This window comes from Zasmidium cellare (genome assembly GCF_010093935.1).
Source record: "Zasmidium cellare ATCC 36951 unplaced genomic scaffold M409scaffold_40, whole genome shotgun sequence".
Classification (NCBI taxonomy): domain Eukaryota; kingdom Fungi; phylum Ascomycota; class Dothideomycetes; order Mycosphaerellales; family Mycosphaerellaceae; genus Zasmidium; species Zasmidium cellare.
Window position 1 is genome coordinate 116537 of NW_022986984.1, and position 16958 is coordinate 133494.

Consider the following 16958-nt stretch of genomic DNA (forward strand, 5'->3'; position numbering starts at 1 on the left):
ATTGATCCGTCTTGTACAAGCCGGAACACACCCTGTACAAGACGTTGCTATTGTCGGCTTTGAGCAGCATTGGGAAGAGACCGCCGCATGAGGGGCAGTGAACAGACTGGAATTCAGAGAGAAGAACAACACAACTTCGCATACCTAAGACAAGGCCACAACCGCAACCATGTCCTTCTCTACGCTGGTCAACGACCTTAGCTACCGCGAACGACCTTCCTCCACCAACACCAATGGCACTGCCCGCACCGCCGACACTCGAGACAACCGCTCCACCTACTCCCGCGCACGATCATACGCCTCCACTGCCGCAACGAGTGTAAGCATAAGCGGCGACATCTCCTCGCAGCTCCACGGCGGCTATTCACACCCATTGGCGCGAGCATGGCAAGCCGAGCGCCAGCTCACCAAGTCCATGCTCATCTACCCACTCTTCGTGACCGACAACCCAGATGAAGAGACATCAATCCCCTCCCTCCCCAACCAGAAGCGCATGGGCGTGAATAAGCTCGTCCCATTCCTCCAACCCCTCGTCGCGAAGGGCCTCAAATCCGTCATCCTCTTCGGCGTGCCCCTCAACCCAGCAGTCAAAGACGCCCTCGGCACCGCCGCCGACGACCCCCAAGGCCCCGTAATCGCCGCAACTCGCCTCCTCCGCCGCGCCTTCCCCCGCCTCTTCATCGTTTGCGACGTCTGTCTCTGCGAATACACCACCCACGGTCACTGCGGCATCCTCCACGAAGACGGCACCCTCAACAACACTCTCTCCGTCGACCGCGTCAGCGATGTCGCCATGGCCTACGCCGAAGCCGGCGCCCACTGCGTCGCCCCCTCCGACATGAACGACGGCCGCATCCGCGCCATCAAGCTCAAACTCATCGAAGCCGGCATCGCACACCGCATCGTCCTCATGTCCTACAGCGCCAAGTTCTCCGGCTGCTTATACGGCCCATTCCGCGACGCGGCAGGCTCTCAGCCTAGCTTCGGCGATCGACGATGCTACCAACTGCCACCTGGAGGTCGAGGATTGGCGAGGAGGGCGATTCAAAGAGACATCGCCGAGGGCGCGGATATCATCATGGTGAAACCCGCGACGCAGTACTTGGACATCATCAGCGACGCGAAAGAGATTGGAAAGGACATGCCCGTGGCGGCGTACCACGTCAGTGGAGAATACAGCATGATCCACGCGGCAGCTAAAGCCGGCGTGTTCGATCTGAAGACGATGGCTTTCGAGGCGACGGAGGGGATTCTCAGAGCTGGAGCCACGATTGTCGTCAGCTATTTCACGCCAGACTTTTTGGACTGGTTGGACAACTAAGAGGCGGAGAGGAGAAGGCTGAGACTATATTTTAATACCCAAATACGATTGATGTACGTCCAGTTCAATTGTTCAGTCTCTTGAGCTGTTGGCGCACGGAAAGAAGAAAAAAGTATCCACGAATTTAACGATCGAATCAATTCATCCATTTTTCATTACTCTTTCTCTGTCGTTCCACAATGCCTGACTGACTACAAAAGAAAAAGACCGTGCAATCAATCCGTCCCTCACTTCCTCGTCCATATGCTGCGCTCGCTAAACAAATACAACCATAAACAATCAAAACAATCGATCAATCAACAACGAAAAAAAGCCAACCCAACCCTCGGCGGCACCCCCCCATCCCCGACTCCAGGAGGCGCCAAGATCCTGAAACAAGGAAGTTCATGCAGACAGGAATCCGCGTCCACAGGGCGAAGCTCATCGATTTCGTAGAATTCTTCGACCAGCTCGTCGATTAGTCCCTGGACTGCTCGGCGGGCGTGGGAGTCCAAAGCGTCGATGTACGTGCCGCCGGGAAACGTCCAGGTTTCGTGGATGAAGTTCTTGTCTTCGTCGCTCATCATCTCCTCCTCTACTAGGGATAGGCCCGCGAAAAGGTTCTGAAGGGGAGCGGTCTATGCTTCCTCACCTCCGACCCCGACAACGACGGGTTCGACGTTCTCCTTCGCCTTCATCTCCGGCTTGTTGCTGAGACCCAACTTCCTCAGTCTCTGCTTCTCAGCCCACTCACGACTCGCTTGACGGCCGCGTTCAGCGGCTTCCACGCGGGCTTTCTTGGCGGCCTCCTCCTTTTCGCGCTTCTCCTTCTCCGCGGTGGATTTCGCCTGCGCGGCGCGGTTGAAGACTTCCTTGCCTTTGGATGTGCCGTTCGACTTGGCTGATGGGACGGTGCTGGCTGGACGGGCGAGGACTGAGGATGGTCGAGCGGGCTTGGAGGTTGCGGAAGTAGACTTGTTCGCAGTTGTAGGGCGGGAGAGGGGTTTGTGGAGAGATGCCATGGCCGTTGCAGGACGCTTAGTGATTGAGACAGTCTGAGAGGGAGCGGACGATTTCTTCGCAGCTGGGGTGGGTTTGGTGACAGTCGCAGGCTTGACGCTGCTCGGTCTGGGTCCTGTGGATGGTCTCGTGGTGGCGACACTATTCGCACGCTTGTGGACAACACCAGAGGAAGACAGCGGCTTTCCAGTCATCAACGATTCTCTCGCCTTGCTGGTGCTGGTCTGGCGAACAGTCGGAGTCTTGCTCGAAGTGGGAGCCGGCCTAGCCTTGAAGGACTTGCGCTTCTCCAGCTCTTCAGCCTCCTTGGCCAGTCTAGCCTCCTTCGCCGCCTTGAGCTTCGCTGCAATTGCCTCTCCTGGTAGCTGGAAGTTGCTCTGAGTTGGAGCTTTCGTCGACTTTGGAGGAGGTGGCGGGGTTGGAAAGGAGAGTGAGATCGGTCTGGGCTTGGAATGAGGGATGACCACTTCCTTCTTCTCAACCACCGGCTCGTCGCCGTTCGATATCGCGCTCACGGCCGAAGTGACGCGCTTGGTAGTGGATTGGTTCAATCCTACAGATGATTGACGAGGCTTGCCCCAAGAAGGAGGCTTCGCTGCATCTTTTGGTCCATGGGCAAGCGAGATCCTGGCTTGGCTGGCCTTTGTGGTTCGGACCACTGGGGCCGACTTCTTCGACTTTGGCTTCTCTGGTGATGTCTGGATGTCAGGAACTTCTGCATTGACGCTCTCGACAGCGTCGTCTAGACGATCAAGAGCAGTAATCGAATCCCTCGAGCTTGAGTGCTTTCCCATAGATCTTGGTGGCGTCTGCGATTGCACTACGGCTTCTTCGAGCTGGTCGTATGTTGAAGGGCTGTCAGAGCTGCCAGACGTCCTGTCGCCCGAAACATCGCTCGAGGATGTTGTCGCATTTCGCTGGCCCTTGGTTGGTGTCATCGGCGAATCGCTGCACATCTGCAGATAGTTGGGCATCTCTTCCACATCGAGGGGCTGAAGTTCCGCAGTTACGCTGAGAATCTGTGGCTGATGGCTCGCGTTCTGCGTTTGCTCCTGTACTTCAACGCCACCTTGGAATTCCGTTTGCAGTACGCCTTCGGCAGCTTGGTCCTTTCCGTCTGAAATAGCCTGCTTCTCCTCCACCAACGACTTCGGCTCTGCAGCTTCAGGCACCTTCCTAAGCTGACTCCTCGTCAATCGCACAGCACTCGACAGCGGCGACTTGGGTCTGATATCGTGCACCGGCAAATGAGACATCTCTACTGCACGCACCCCTGCATTAGCGTCATGTGACCTTGAGGAGCATATGTTGATATACATAGCAGACAACTTACACTCTGGCTCGTCCTTCATCAAATCATCGGATGCTGCTCTGCTGGCCGGCGATGGCACCGACTCGATGTCATCCGGTATGACCTCAAGCCGTTCGTCGGATGGTGTGCATGTGGTGTCCGCTAGTGGGCTCGTATTCTGCTTGCTGCCTTTGGCGCCCTTCTTGCTTCCTTTCTTGCTCTTTTCTGGCTTCTTCTGCTCAACGTCTACTGCCTCGCTCAAAACGCTGTTGCCGCTGTTAGGGGCCAGATCGCTTAATGGCGGGCGGTCTTCGGCTCCGGGCGTCGTGGTCTCCTGAGCGTCGCTAGGGAGTTCGAGAACAGCGTCCTCGTGGATGTGCATCTGCTCGGCAATCTCAGTTGCCTTTGCACGGGTGATGCGCCCCATGTCGGTCGTGTTCAAAATGTGTCGTGATGTTCTTGCTATTCGGGAGCGAAAGGTCGCGTGGTCGGTCGCGGGGAGCGTGGGATGTTCGATAGTTCAATGGTTCGAATTGCTGATTTCGGTACGATGTCTCTTCCAATTCTGCGTAGTCTGGGATCTGTGGTCGTATCTCTGGATGTGGTGTGGAGGAGTAAAGGCGATGGGGAGCGTGGTCGAGAAGCTCGTGTTTGTTTACAGTCGGCGGGGTGACAGGGATCAGCGTTTCAGGGTCGAACTTTGTCCGACTTCACATGCTGGGCGGGATCAATTCTGCCATCAATCCCCATCATATCTCAGGGTCTGACCATGCCATTGAATGCTGTATTGATATGTTTGATCCTGTTCGAGTAATTGGGAGGCCTGCGAGTTTATTGAAAATCACTCTGGATGAGGTGAGCGTACTCTACGGTTGATAGCCCTCATCGTGGCTGAACGGCAGGCGGTCAAAGGAGAGTATTCTCACTTGCATCTAACCCCAAAACGTTAACATGTCCGGCCGTGCCATTAAGATCTATATCGATACATTTGAGAGACGTTGATTGACGGGGATACCAGCAGGTTTGAAGAAATCACCCCCGAAGAAGATAGCTCGATGTATGCTGGATAGCCCTCACTTGGGCTGAAATGAGGGCAGCAAAAAGAAGGTATTATCACTAAGGTTCTATTCCAAATATCCCTCAACACCTGGCTATGCCGTTGACACATATATCGGTACGTTTGAGAGGCCTTGATCCACGGGGATAGCTGCAAATGTACGGCAATCCCACCCGGAGAGGATGGCTTGCTCAGCGCTGGATAGCCCTCACTCAGGCGCGAATAATGCTACCAAGAAAGTGATATGTTCTCGCATATCGATCTATGCCCAACAAAACATCTCCGGCTGGCAACAATACATCTAACAATAGGTTTGACCAACGGTGGGGATAGGGAAAAGAAATGGAGAAAGCTTCTGGTGAGGTCACCCGACCCTCGGGTATCACAAGGGCAATTCATTGCAAGTGGAAACTGTCATCGCTGAGCACCAAGGCCAGCGCCTACTGGGGGATTGTCGAACCTCCTCACTTGCTCGACATCCCCATGATCTCGCGCCTTCCTCGCGCCAAATCGAGCCAACCTATCGGCAAACTCGTTGCCATTGTCGCCCGTGTGAGCTAAAGGAACAGTCAGCGCGTGAAATCAGGACACATGGGGTAAAGGGAACTCACCTTTGACCTTCTCGGCCACGACGGTGATGCCTCTGCTCTGCAGAGCGGCCACCTTCTGTTCGGTAGCTCCACTCGCGAGCCAGCCGCGCAGCTCACACTTCTTGGAGCTGAAAAACCGCGCCGCGCCGTACGCCTCCTCCACCCGCGCGCAGTCGACGTACACGGTGATGTACGAAATCACCGCCGCGAGGTCTGCGTGCTGCGCGAGGAGTTCCTCGGCGCGCGCGAGCGCTTCGCAGAAGCCGAACAGCTCTGCGTCTTGGATGTGGGTGAGTTCACCTAGGCTAATGGCCCGGCCGAACCATTGCCCGGTGGTGTGGTCTTTGTGCGCGATTCCAGCGCCGGCGTGTGAGCTTTGGTGGAGGATGGAGCCGTCTGTCCAGAGGTGAAGAATGTTGCCGCGAGGGGCGCTGGTGCCGTGAGGCTGCTGCTGCTGTTGGTGCGCTTGTGGTGGTGGTGGTGGCGGCGGCGGTGATGATGAAGCTAGCAAGACAGGCTCACCTGCTTGCTGCTGGTCTGGTGATCCCACGTTAGTGCTGCTCGAGTAAGGTCCAGTCTCCATTGTGCTTGGCTTGGCTGGCTGGCTGGTGTTGGGGATGGCAGTTGGTTCGGCAGCGCGAGTGTGGACATCGGTGTCTGAGAGGAGGGCAACATGGCGGCGAGGTCGAAGCACTCGAATAAATAGCTGGAAAGCGTGAGGGCATTGCATTCACAGTAAAACGTTTCAGGTGAGGTTGGAGAATAATGGCATTGTCCTATTGTCATCCCATACTCATTCAGACAGTGAAGCTATCATTCAAACCTCACCCAGACGAGAGCACTCCCACTTCACTCATTAATCCTACTCGCAAACGTGAGTCCCGTAGGTAACTGCCTCAACCTCCAAACCCTCCTATCCGCACCCAAACAAGCCTCAATCGTGCCCACATTCCCCAATCCCACATTATCGTACGCCAACTTCTCCAAGCGCTCAAACACATCTCGATACGTCCCAAACAAATCATCCACAGACGTGGGAAAGCACAGCATGATCTCGAAGCGCAGACGGCCCACCTCCAGCGGTTTGGGGAGGTCTTTGTTGTGGATGAGGCAGGGCCCGCGAAAGATGAGGCGGTTGAAGAGAGACCAGAGGGCTCGGTAAGCGCCTGTGCTGAACTCACTTCCGAAGTCTGTGGCTTCGAAGATGCGGAGGTCGATTTGGATGGTTGGGTCGAGATACGGCGTTACGGGGAGCTTGATCCAGGTTGGCCAGATTGCCGAGCCTTTGACCATGATATCGAGGCGCGTGGGTCCAGTATCGCCGTTTACGTAGTTTTTCAATGTATCGCGGATTTCATGGTAGATTTGCTTGTTGCATAGCTTCAACTGGAGCATGGCCGGCTTGGGCGATTTGGATTCATACACGATAGATCCGGGCGTTGTAGGAGAGACTGGGGAACGCTCGCCAGCGTCATCGGGATTTTCTGGACGTCTTCTACGCTCATCGACAAGGCATTCGTAGACGAGATCTCGAAGCTCCCTGGGTAGACTCAAAAACCGCGATTGATGGCCTTCGTCATCGCCGGGCCGCGAGTCGTTCGTTGGATTCAATTCTTGCTCAAGTGCTCCGGTTTCACACATCATGTACTCGCTATGGGGCTGTCAAAGAGTGCACACTATCACACAATATCATAGACTATTCCAAAGCCTAAATAAAGACCAGACGTTGATGAAGTCGAAGAGGTGAAGTGGCACAAGCACATCTTGGCCGAGTCTCCACTCCACTGCCGGCCGAGTGCGGCCGAAGCTGCCGCACCATCATCCTCGAACTCTTCCTTCCTCCTGCTGCCTGAACTTCATTCACCTCCCACAATCTCACGTGCCACGCAGAGATGCCTTGATCCCTATCGATAACAAGGCAAACTGAGTCAAAGCGCCTTATGCATCCTTCATTACCTCTTGCGGCATATCAAAGCTGCCGTGATGTCTTCAAGGCAGGTTGCGACTCCACGTTGCCAGCATTTTGACCTATTACATCTTCTCAATCATCCTGAAGGTGTAGAGTCATGGATGGCTCATCACTTTATTGGCTAGAGGTGGTCGTTCCATCCGCTATTGCCAAGGTTACCTATGCTGCCTGACTATGGTGGCGATGCTTCTATCACTTCTGAAGGCAGAGCTCTGGATCTCCAAAGGTATAAGTATATGACGCCTATCATCCCTTGACATATTCTTTTCGATGCATCGAGCTCCTACTCTCTCACGTTCAGACAGCGAAGATATCTTTTCGTTACTACTCCACCTCGAATCAGATTTCCCTTCACAAGCCCCCAGCATCACCATGGCTAGGACCCTACAAACAGCCCGTAAGAGTACAGGCGGTCGCCCACCCGCCCGCGGCGCTCCTGTGGATACCAATGTGGTTGATATACCGGATATGGACGAGGCTACGGCTCAGAAGTTGCAGGAGATCAAGGAGGGTTCCATGCAAGCTCTCGTCAAGCACATCGACCGCAAGCATACCGAGAAGGGACAGGTCTACTTCACGGAGACTACCGAGGGTAAGTCAAGCCTGTCGTGATCATACTAACATGAAATCTAATACGTGACCCTTCACAGACGAAGACATTCCCGAGCAGGTCAACTGGTGGAGCAAGTTCGCCATGTGTCTGGTGCGATACTTGGACAACAGCAACAAATACGTACAGAAGATTGCTCTGCAAATCAACTCGAAGCATCTCAAGGACATCTTGCGTGATACCATTGGCACTTTCCCTGGAGTCTCATTCCAGACCAAAGACATCACCATCGATGCCCCGTACCGAGTCCTCTTTCACTACAAGAGCGAGTTGGAGGAAGCTGGCAAGAAGCTGGACCAAGACAGCGAAGCTAAGGCGCATCTTGATCTCCTGCTCGACTTCATCTACCAAGAATTCAAAGACACCATCGAGGAGACAGAGAACCTTCTCGAGCAGGGCTTGATCAGCTACCAACACTTGTGGACCATCTTCCGCCCAAAGACGATCATTTACGCTCCTGTCTTTGGCCAAGCACGCTGCTTCGAACTCACCAGCTACGCCTACACCGAGGATGGGCTGCAGATCAACTCTGAATATGTCGACTTTGATGGCGACGACTTTGGCAAGCGGAATGCCGGCCGACTCGTGCCGGGCTTCGCTGGTGCGGAGAGGATCGAGCACCTCTCCGCGTACCCCATCAGCTACCACGCCAACGAAAAGGCGCTGAGGGAAGAGCTCATCGCGCGAGGGAAGAGATGGGAGGCGTACGCTGGCATGTACTTTCAACGCTATCAAGGTGTTGCGCTGGAGCACACTCCCTGCGGCATGTCACGTTTCAACGTCGATGGCCGAGTCGTGGTCGACACTAAGACCTTCCACCGGCTCAATGCCAACCTCGCCTACAGCGTCAACCCTTTCAAAGATGCTTCCGAAAAGCGAGCCAAGCGCCGCCGTATTCAATCCTTCGATGATGAGGAAGACGAAGAGAACGGAGGCGAAACCCTCGACCTGGTCCCGGACACCCGTCTCGACCTCGATCCGCTATCAGACGCCCGCCTCCTCCTATCCAACGCCACAGTCCGCGGCTTCTCCTTCACCGAGAAACGCTGGTTCGAATTCTTCGTCGACAAACTCCTCCCCGCCGGCTGGAACCCCAACTGCTTCGACCAAGTCGTGCTCCCCCAAACCCAAAAAGACCTCGTGCAAGCCCTCGTGGCCAACCACATCCAGCAGCGCAACCACAGCTTCGACGACATCGTCAAGGGCAAAGGCAAAGGCCTCATCCTCGTCCTGCACGGCCCTCCCGGCGTAGGCAAAACCCTCACCGCCGAGACGGTCGCGGAGTTCTGCAAACGGCCCTTGTATATGGTCTCCTCCGGCGACCTGGGCACAGAGAGCTCAACACTCGACGAGCGGTTGACAAGGATCTTGGACATGGCATCCACCTGGCGCGCCGTCCTCCTCATCGACGAAGCAGACGTCTTCCTCGAACGCCGCTCCCTGCACGACATGGAACGCAACTCGCTCGTCTCCATCTCCCTCCGCGTGCTAGAATACTACTCGGGGATCCTCTTCCTCACCTCCAACCGCGTGTCCTGCTTCGACGACGCGATGAAATCCCGCATCCACGTACCCCTCAAGTATAGCGACCTCACGCCGGAGTCGCGCAAGACGATCTGGAGGAATTTCTTGCAGAGGGAGCGCGTGCAGGTGGATGAGGAGGGGTATGAGCGGCTGGCGCAGGCGGGGATTAATGGGCGGCAGATTAAGAATGTTATTCGTACGGCGGGGAGTTTGGCGCAGTGGAGGGGGGTGAGTGTGGATTGTGGGTTGTTGGAGCAGGTTATAAGGATTCAGGTCGAGTTTGAGGAGGAGTTGGAAGGCAAGGCTGGAATGGTGAATGGATTGGATGGGAAGGGTGAGGGGAAGGGGGTGAATGGGGTTGTTGTTAATGGGCATTGAGGGTGTGATGGCGATTGAGACTGAGGGGGACTGTAGACGGGGAGGTGGGTTTGGCAGAATGTGATGATCTCTTGAGTTGAGATTTTCGAGCTCGACAGGTACCCTTGTCGTTTCGTAGGCATAGAACTGTTCGTCTCTCCTACTCCCAACGAAGGACTACGCTTCCCATCGCACTTCCATCCACTTCGCCAGCGTGAGAATAATGGAGGCCAGAATTCCTCTTCCCTCTGGACGTCAATCAAAGATGCCTCAGGCCAAACCTCCCCTTCCCATCTTCCCCAAGGCGTGAGGCTGTGCTTCCAACCCCTCCAACACCCACAAACCCTGATGCCTACCTCCCCAACCAGGATCTCGCAATTCGCAAATTAATCTTCAGCTTTGGCTGGAGTTTAAGCAGGCTTATAGGCAGACGACACGTCACTGTCGTTGTTACAGGGGTTTTGGAAGTGGGATGCTGGATTTTGGGATGGGATGGAGCATGGTGGGGTAAGGGTGGATGTGATTTTTCTGGTGTACGGTGCGATAGTTGGTGCAGGTGAGGGCTGGATAGCTGGGAACGAGGTGGCCAGTGAGAGGAGAGCGGAGGTTGGTTGGTTAATCGTTGAATGCGTTATTGTGCAGTAGCATGAGTGACCGAGGTAGCAAGATCCAACTATCAGATGTTAGAGGAGCTTTTGCGCCGGCTACATCGCCGGCTACATCGATCTTCAACAGAACACGAACAACTCCAGTCGATGATGATGGTGACGATGATATCTCGACATCCATCGCAGTAGTCGTCGTCATGGCGTCTCGGCACCCAGCCCAAAAGCCCGCAACGCCTCTTCTGCATGTGATCGCACACAACTCCGATGCACTTCTCTCGTACCTGCCTCGAAGGAAGAAAGTCTCGAGATCAGCAGATGTGCATAGAGCTGTCGAGCTGCTAATGCATCCAGAAGCCAATAGTGCCTATAGTGCGTAGTGTAGTTACATGTAAGAAGCGTCGAGAATTTTTGCTGCTGCAGAGCATAGGAGAGGAGAGTCAGTGTCAGCGTCACAGGACTTTTTCCGGGATTCTGGTAAGCGGGATTGTTGTTCTGGACACGAGCAGGGGCTGGTGAGACGTCGCGTGGAGGGCGCGTGCTGTCGGTCGGATGCGTGCGTGCTGATTTCGTTGCACAAGATGTAGTTTTCTAGAAGAATGTCCTTGATGGATAGCTGCATCGTCATCATCAGAAGATCAACAAGTGATAGAATTTTCCAAGATGCTCGATTTGTCTGGAAGAGGCGGCGGGCTCGGGGAGAGAGTGCCGAAGCGACGGTTTCGCAAGCGGCCGTTGGTGTGCCACGAGCACGGCCGACCAGGGTTTTGAAGATGTGGCTGCCCCAGCGTTTCAGTCGTGAACATACAAAACATGGACTAGAGATGGGAGTGTTGCAGGGAGGGAGCAGCTGAGAAGTCAGGCGGATAGAGACGTATTGATTTGATTGAAAGAGCCCGGAGTTGATGGACGTCGAAGAGGGAGGGAGGCTCGTATTCGATGGAGCGCTTTTTCGTCAGCGTGCCCCGGTGGAGCGCCGGATTGGAAGCTGTGGTGCGGCTAAATATATACTTTTCGCAGCGCTGTGGCCCTTTCGCTTTCTCACCACCTGCTGGCCGCTGGCTGCTGCTGCGCATCTTCTCGTGTTTCCTTCCCACCACTCTGCTTCTTCCATACTACCACTATCATCTCTCCCGCCGCTCGCTCGCTCGCTTTTTCACCTGCTTGTACATTCGTTCTTCTGTTCTTCCTCCAACATCGACTATCTGCCAATCTCCCGGCAGTTTGTCCGCCGCGGTTTTTAGGTCCCGCCCAACAAAAGGCCGCCTACTCAGTAATTTAGCCACCCGCCCAATAGCGATCGCCCAGAGATTTGCACATCACCACCCAACCTTACCGCATGCTGCCTATAAACCCCGCCGCCATCATGCTCTCCCTCTTCTTGGGCTTTGCCCAGATCCGTGCCGACGCTATACCAGAGGGTGTTCTGCCCAAGGATAAGAGACAGGTTGGCACTGGTGTTACGACCTCCTCGACGGCCATGTCGACTTCGACGCAAGAGACGACTTCACAGGAGACTACTCCGACTTCGACGCAGGAGACTTCGACCCAGCAAACAACTCCCACGTCCACACAGGAGTCGACGAGCACCGATTCGCCGACATCCACGCCTTCTGAGACCAGCACCCCGACATCTGAAAGTGCTTCGAGCACACCCACATCTGATGATACGTCTTCGGCAGCAACATCATCAGCGTCGCCCTCAACATCTACAATCCCAACCACGATCGATGTCACCACCACAAACTCCGACGGCTCGACGGTCACTTCTAGAATCAGAACCTCAACAGCAGTTGCCCAAACCACATCCAACATTGTCAGTTCAGGAACCGGCAGTGCCAGTGATCAAGTTGTCATTGGATCGTCCACCATTAACCGCTCTACCCTCTCCTCGGCCACGGTCATCACATCTGCTCTCCTCGCCTCGGAAACCGTCCCAACCACATCGACATCCTTCTGGACCAGCGATGGCACCGTCTACAGCTCCCTCATCACTACCGATCGTGTGGTAGCCAGTACGACCGGCTTTGCAACAGCCACCATCTCCCCGACCCTGCAGGACGGCAGTGGTGGCGGCTCCTCCCTTTCTGATAGTAGTAAGAAGATCATTGGAGGTGTGGTTGGAGGTGTCGGTGGTGCAATCCTGATCGGCGGCCTTGCGATCGTAGCCTGGAGACTCTGGGGCAAGAAGAAGCGACAGCAGCTCCCGCAGGACGACTACATCGACTCCGCCAACGACAGCATCCACAAGGAGCAGCGCACATCGGCCCCCGGGGCTGCCATGGGCGCTCTAGGCGACTACCGCAACCCGAACGGAGGCGTCAACACGGCCAGCAACTTTTAAAAAACCCCACACAACACAAATTTGCTTTTTTCTTTGACTGCACTTTCAGCGTGACGACGGGACGGACGGACGGACCAACGGACGGCAAACGGACACGGTACATACCACTTTTCAGCATATGGGACGGTGTTTGACATTACTATTGCATTTGACAAGGCTGTTGCTGCTACGGCGGGACAGAGGGAGGGGACTGGGTGGGATGGGATGGGATAGACTGGATTCGAATGGGATGGGATGGCGTCTGAACAGGGACATGGGAAGAAAAGTTTCCTTTTATCAGGCGGCTGCGTCACGACGACATGGGAAGATATAGTGGTGTTGTGTAGCATAGCGTAATTAATTGAATGGCAGTGTGAGGAGAAGACCTTTTGGTCACCTATTTCGTTCAATCAAATCTATCAAGAATGAATCCATCGAAAGAGGAAGGCAGCACGAGCTCACTCCACCATGGCAAGGGTGACTTCCTAACCGCGAAGATCTCCTCTCGACATCCAACGTACACGGCCGATTCTGATCAACTCCCAACCGTCGACCTTGGCCCTCTGCATTTGTTTCCGACTCTGGCGCTGCACACTGCGGCTATCATGACCTTGGGGTTGACGACGCTCGCTGGAATGGCACGGCAAGCTCATGTCCACTCGCGGCTGTAGACAAGGACAATGCCGGCTACAATGCCGGCTACAATGCCGGCTACATTGGAGGTTGGACGGCGTGCCGATGGTTCGCCGTTGTTGGTCATCCTTCCCAAACTGTGAGGACATATCAGACCCGTCACATGCACACGACTTGTCTGAAACGGAAGGCGCGGCCTCTCCTGGCACGGCTCATCACAGGGCAGGCACGACTCGAGTTGATGTCGAGCTTCGCTTTCAGGGCGGCATCCGCGCAAGACCTACTGTCCCCAGTCCCTCTACTGATACCGCACGTCAACGCAGCTGCTCTTGAACGGATTCTGGCTCAGACCGTCGAATGATGGCCGAGAAGGAATCTTATTCTAACTTTCCAACCCTTGCGGCGACCACTCGAGGGGCATGGCGTCTCATTGCGCCTGCGCTGCGCTCCTCTTCTCCCTGCGGAACGGGGAAGTCGGGATACTTATGGACGTTGCCACGCTTCTATCTCACTCGAGAAAATACGCCGGGTTCTGGTCATCTCCGGCCGTTCGATTTCTCGCTCACTATTTGGCAGTCAGCCCTACTGCACCCACCACGCCGCACAATTTGAGGACGCTCCTTGAAGTCTCGCAGTACCCCCATCTTCACTCGCAGCGACTCACTCGCGACTGCAGACAATGCCGGCTACAGTGCCGGCTACAATGGAGCATTGGACGGCGTGCAAACGATTCGAGGATTGCCTTCCCAACGCTCCTCGTACAACCACTGCGCATCTCCAAGTGAGTGAGGCGGAGCTCGCTTGGACTCTGGCAGCATGGTTGAGATGTACATGCTGTGCGACCTCACCTCGCTTACGCGAATCGTCACTTCGCCTCTCAGCTATGTACTTCAGCATGCAAGGATATGTTGCTCAGCTTCGACAACAACTTCAAATACTGCAGACTGTTTTGATTTTGGCGCCCGCTGAATGTATACCCCGTGGACGCGATATCGCTGAACCTCGATTGTGGCTCTGAGACGACAAGCTGCCCAATACGACACTGGTTACGGCTTGCCCGTCGCTTTCAGCCTTCCTTCACCACTCAGCTCCAGCACTCCACGCAGGCCGGAGGCCACGAAAGATGCAACTCCTGAACGTGCACACGTACCGGCTCGAGCGCTTCCCAGACGAGCGCTCGACACCGCCGTACGCCATTCTGTCCCACATGTGGGCGGATGGGAAGGAAGTTCAGCATGCCGACATGCTCAAGCATTCATTTGACAACAGGGACGATGGCCTTGACTGGAAGAAGATCGACTTCACGTGCAAGCAAGCCATTGCCGATGGTTTTACTTATGCCTGGATCGACACTTGCTGTATCGACAAGAGTAGCAGTGCAGAACTCTCAGAGGCTATCAACTCCATGTTCCGGTGGTATCGAGCAGCAAAGGTATGTTATGTGTATATGTCAGATGTTGGAATTGCCGGGTTTGTAAACGACAACGGCGAGGGGATCGAAACAAGTCCAAATCTCACCATCGACCCCGAAACAAATGACCCCCACCTCAGCGTACCCATGACCAGTCCAGGGCTCTCGGAGACGCTGCAAGTCCAACAATCTCGATGGTTCACGAGAGGTTGGACGCTGCAAGAATTGATCGCACCACCTGCCGTCGTCTTCTACGACTGCAACTGGAGACTCTTGGGCGATCGAGCACGGCTCCTACCATACATTGCCGCCGCTACACGAATCCCTTCCGACTTTCTGGAAGGACGTGTGCCTCTGCACGATGTTGGCATTGCAGTGAGAATGTCCTGGGCCTCACGGCGGGAGACCACACACATTGAGGATGAGGCCTATTGCTTACTTGGCATATTCGATATTAACATGCCACTGCTTTACGGCGAAGGTCAGAAGGCTTTTACCAGGTTGCAGGAGGAAATCATGAAAGTGTCCAGCGATCATACCATCTTTGCCTGGAACGGACCTGAAAGGCAATTGCTGGCGCCGGCACCCGTTAACTTCGCAGATTCGGCAACGATCGTTCCCAGAGACTTTCCGAATCGTGACGATGTCTATGAAATGACCAACCGTGGTTGTCGTATCTCGCTCGCACTATTGTACGACCCTGTTAGTGCTTTCGCGGTGCTGGACTGCGTGGACTTACGCGCGCCTAACACGGACGTGTGCTTGCCATTGTCGGCAGATCGCGGTGAGCACCGTCCAATTGTACATGCAGAACCTGGAGCTCACTTTCTTCGACTTCGCTCGCCACACGAGCGATACAATGATTATCACTTCGCACGCAACGCTCGTGTGCGAAGACGAGATCTGGTCATTCAACGATTTGCAAAAGACGAACCCAAGGATATGAGCCTGACGATTAAAATCGTGCTGACAGGGTGTCCTCCTGAATATGTCTTTTGTCAGCTGTATCCGGAAGGCAGTTGGGACGAAGAGACACGCACTAGCATAGTGCATGCGAGTGATCGTGATGAGTGCGACGTATCGCATCGCAATCGGGCTGTTTGGGTTGGATATGTGCCGGCTCCGAATACACGGTCCACTGCGTACCGTTTCCTGCAGTGGCTTGTACGTCGGCGCGGTCTCCTCATCGCCTGGATATCGCCCGATCCACGAATCTCAGACAAAATCACCTTTGATCACAGGAGATGTGGACACCGGACCGCTTCTCGAACGGCAACACGGATGCTCAGAAGACTAGATCGGTATCGAAATCAAGACGTCTTTCCCAGTGGATCATTATCGGGCGATCATGTGCTCTCCTACAACTGGGCGAAATTCACCGTCGGCTTTAGCATCGAACCCATAGGAATCCACCAGAGCGGCATGACCGTGGTCGTCAATTTCGACGACGGAGAGCACGGATATGGGGTCTTCGGGCAAATCCTTAATAAGCTGTTTCTCGTTGTGTCCGTTCCACTTTATTTGCTCCACGACCTCCTTGCCACCTTCGTCACACGCAGGTTTTAGGTCGTCAATGTCAAAGACGCCTTGGCACGACGGATTCCATCTGCTAATCACTCTTTCGAAAATCCACAGGACATCCCGATGGAGTCCTAGGAGAAGCTGGGAAGTCTGATAGAGGAATGAAGTGCAGCATAGGACCGACTGTATGGACTTCCAGGTGCCCGGAGACTAGAATCTCTCGACGGCGTGCAATCGAGTCGTCCGAAGCAGAGACAGCTGGGCTTGGTCCAAATGGACGATCTGTGACTTGACTTTCTCCATACTGGGTAGAAGATACTCCTGTGAGGAGGCTGAAACGCGAGATGTCCATCGGTGATGAGGCTGATCTCACAGAAGGTATTCAAACTTACCCCTGGCCGGACGAGTGTGGGACGCAGCATCAACATTCTACAACGCTCCTTAGTGAGTTCGCAACGCCCATATCCACGACAACTCCCAAGCTCAAGCTCTCCTCATCGCCCATAAAACGCAACGCACGGTATGGCCATCCCTCCGATTCCTGAATCGACCAAGCTCCCGACTACACTCCAGCTTGCTTCGACAGTCCGCGAGCAATAGGGATGATTCACATTGAGCAGTCTGAAGAGGATAGAATTAGATACAGACTGATGAATCAGATTCTTCCGCGTCTAGATAGATCGTCGAAGAAGTCCTCCTCGCCCGCATTGCCCTCTGCTTCCGCGGCGCACACATCCTCGTCTGGAC

At 54.8% G+C, this 16958-nt stretch overlaps 5 protein-coding genes across 5 annotated transcripts; 4 read left to right on the forward strand and 1 right to left on the reverse strand.

Moving 5' to 3' along the window:
• Nucleotides 1-169: 169 nt before the first annotated feature.
• On the forward strand, nt 170-1321 carry M409DRAFT_37526 (uncharacterized protein; the record flags this gene model as incomplete). Its single annotated transcript, XM_033810745.1, has 1 exon — nt 170-1321. One exon carries the CDS (start codon nt 170-172, stop codon nt 1319-1321), a length of 1152 nt encoding a protein of 383 aa, XP_033662453.1.
• Nucleotides 1322-6107: 4786 nt separating this feature from the next.
• Nucleotides 6108-6899, reverse strand: M409DRAFT_69669 (uncharacterized protein; the record flags this gene model as incomplete). Its single annotated transcript, XM_033818397.1, has 1 exon — nt 6108-6899. One exon carries the CDS (start codon nt 6897-6899, stop codon nt 6108-6110), a length of 792 nt encoding a protein of 263 aa, XP_033662454.1.
• Nucleotides 6900-7599: 700 nt separating this feature from the next.
• On the forward strand, nt 7600-9739 carry M409DRAFT_37534 (uncharacterized protein; the record flags this gene model as incomplete). The annotated part of the gene is made up of 2 exons (XM_033810746.1): nt 7600-7819; nt 7878-9739. The coding sequence occupies 2 exons, from the start codon at nt 7600-7602 to the stop codon at nt 9737-9739; spliced, it is 2082 nt and encodes a 693-aa protein (XP_033662455.1).
• A 1950-nt stretch (nt 9740-11689) lies between these two features.
• On the forward strand, nt 11690-12667 carry M409DRAFT_27965 (uncharacterized protein; the record flags this gene model as incomplete). The annotated part of the gene is made up of 1 exon (XM_033808810.1): nt 11690-12667. One exon carries the CDS (start codon nt 11690-11692, stop codon nt 12665-12667), a length of 978 nt encoding a protein of 325 aa, XP_033662456.1.
• Nucleotides 12668-14402: 1735 nt separating this feature from the next.
• Nucleotides 14403-16256, forward strand: M409DRAFT_27966 (uncharacterized protein; the record flags this gene model as incomplete). The annotated part of the gene is made up of 1 exon (XM_033808811.1): nt 14403-16256. One exon carries the CDS (start codon nt 14403-14405, stop codon nt 16254-16256), a length of 1854 nt encoding a protein of 617 aa, XP_033662457.1.
• Between the last annotated feature and the right edge of the window lie 702 nt (nt 16257-16958).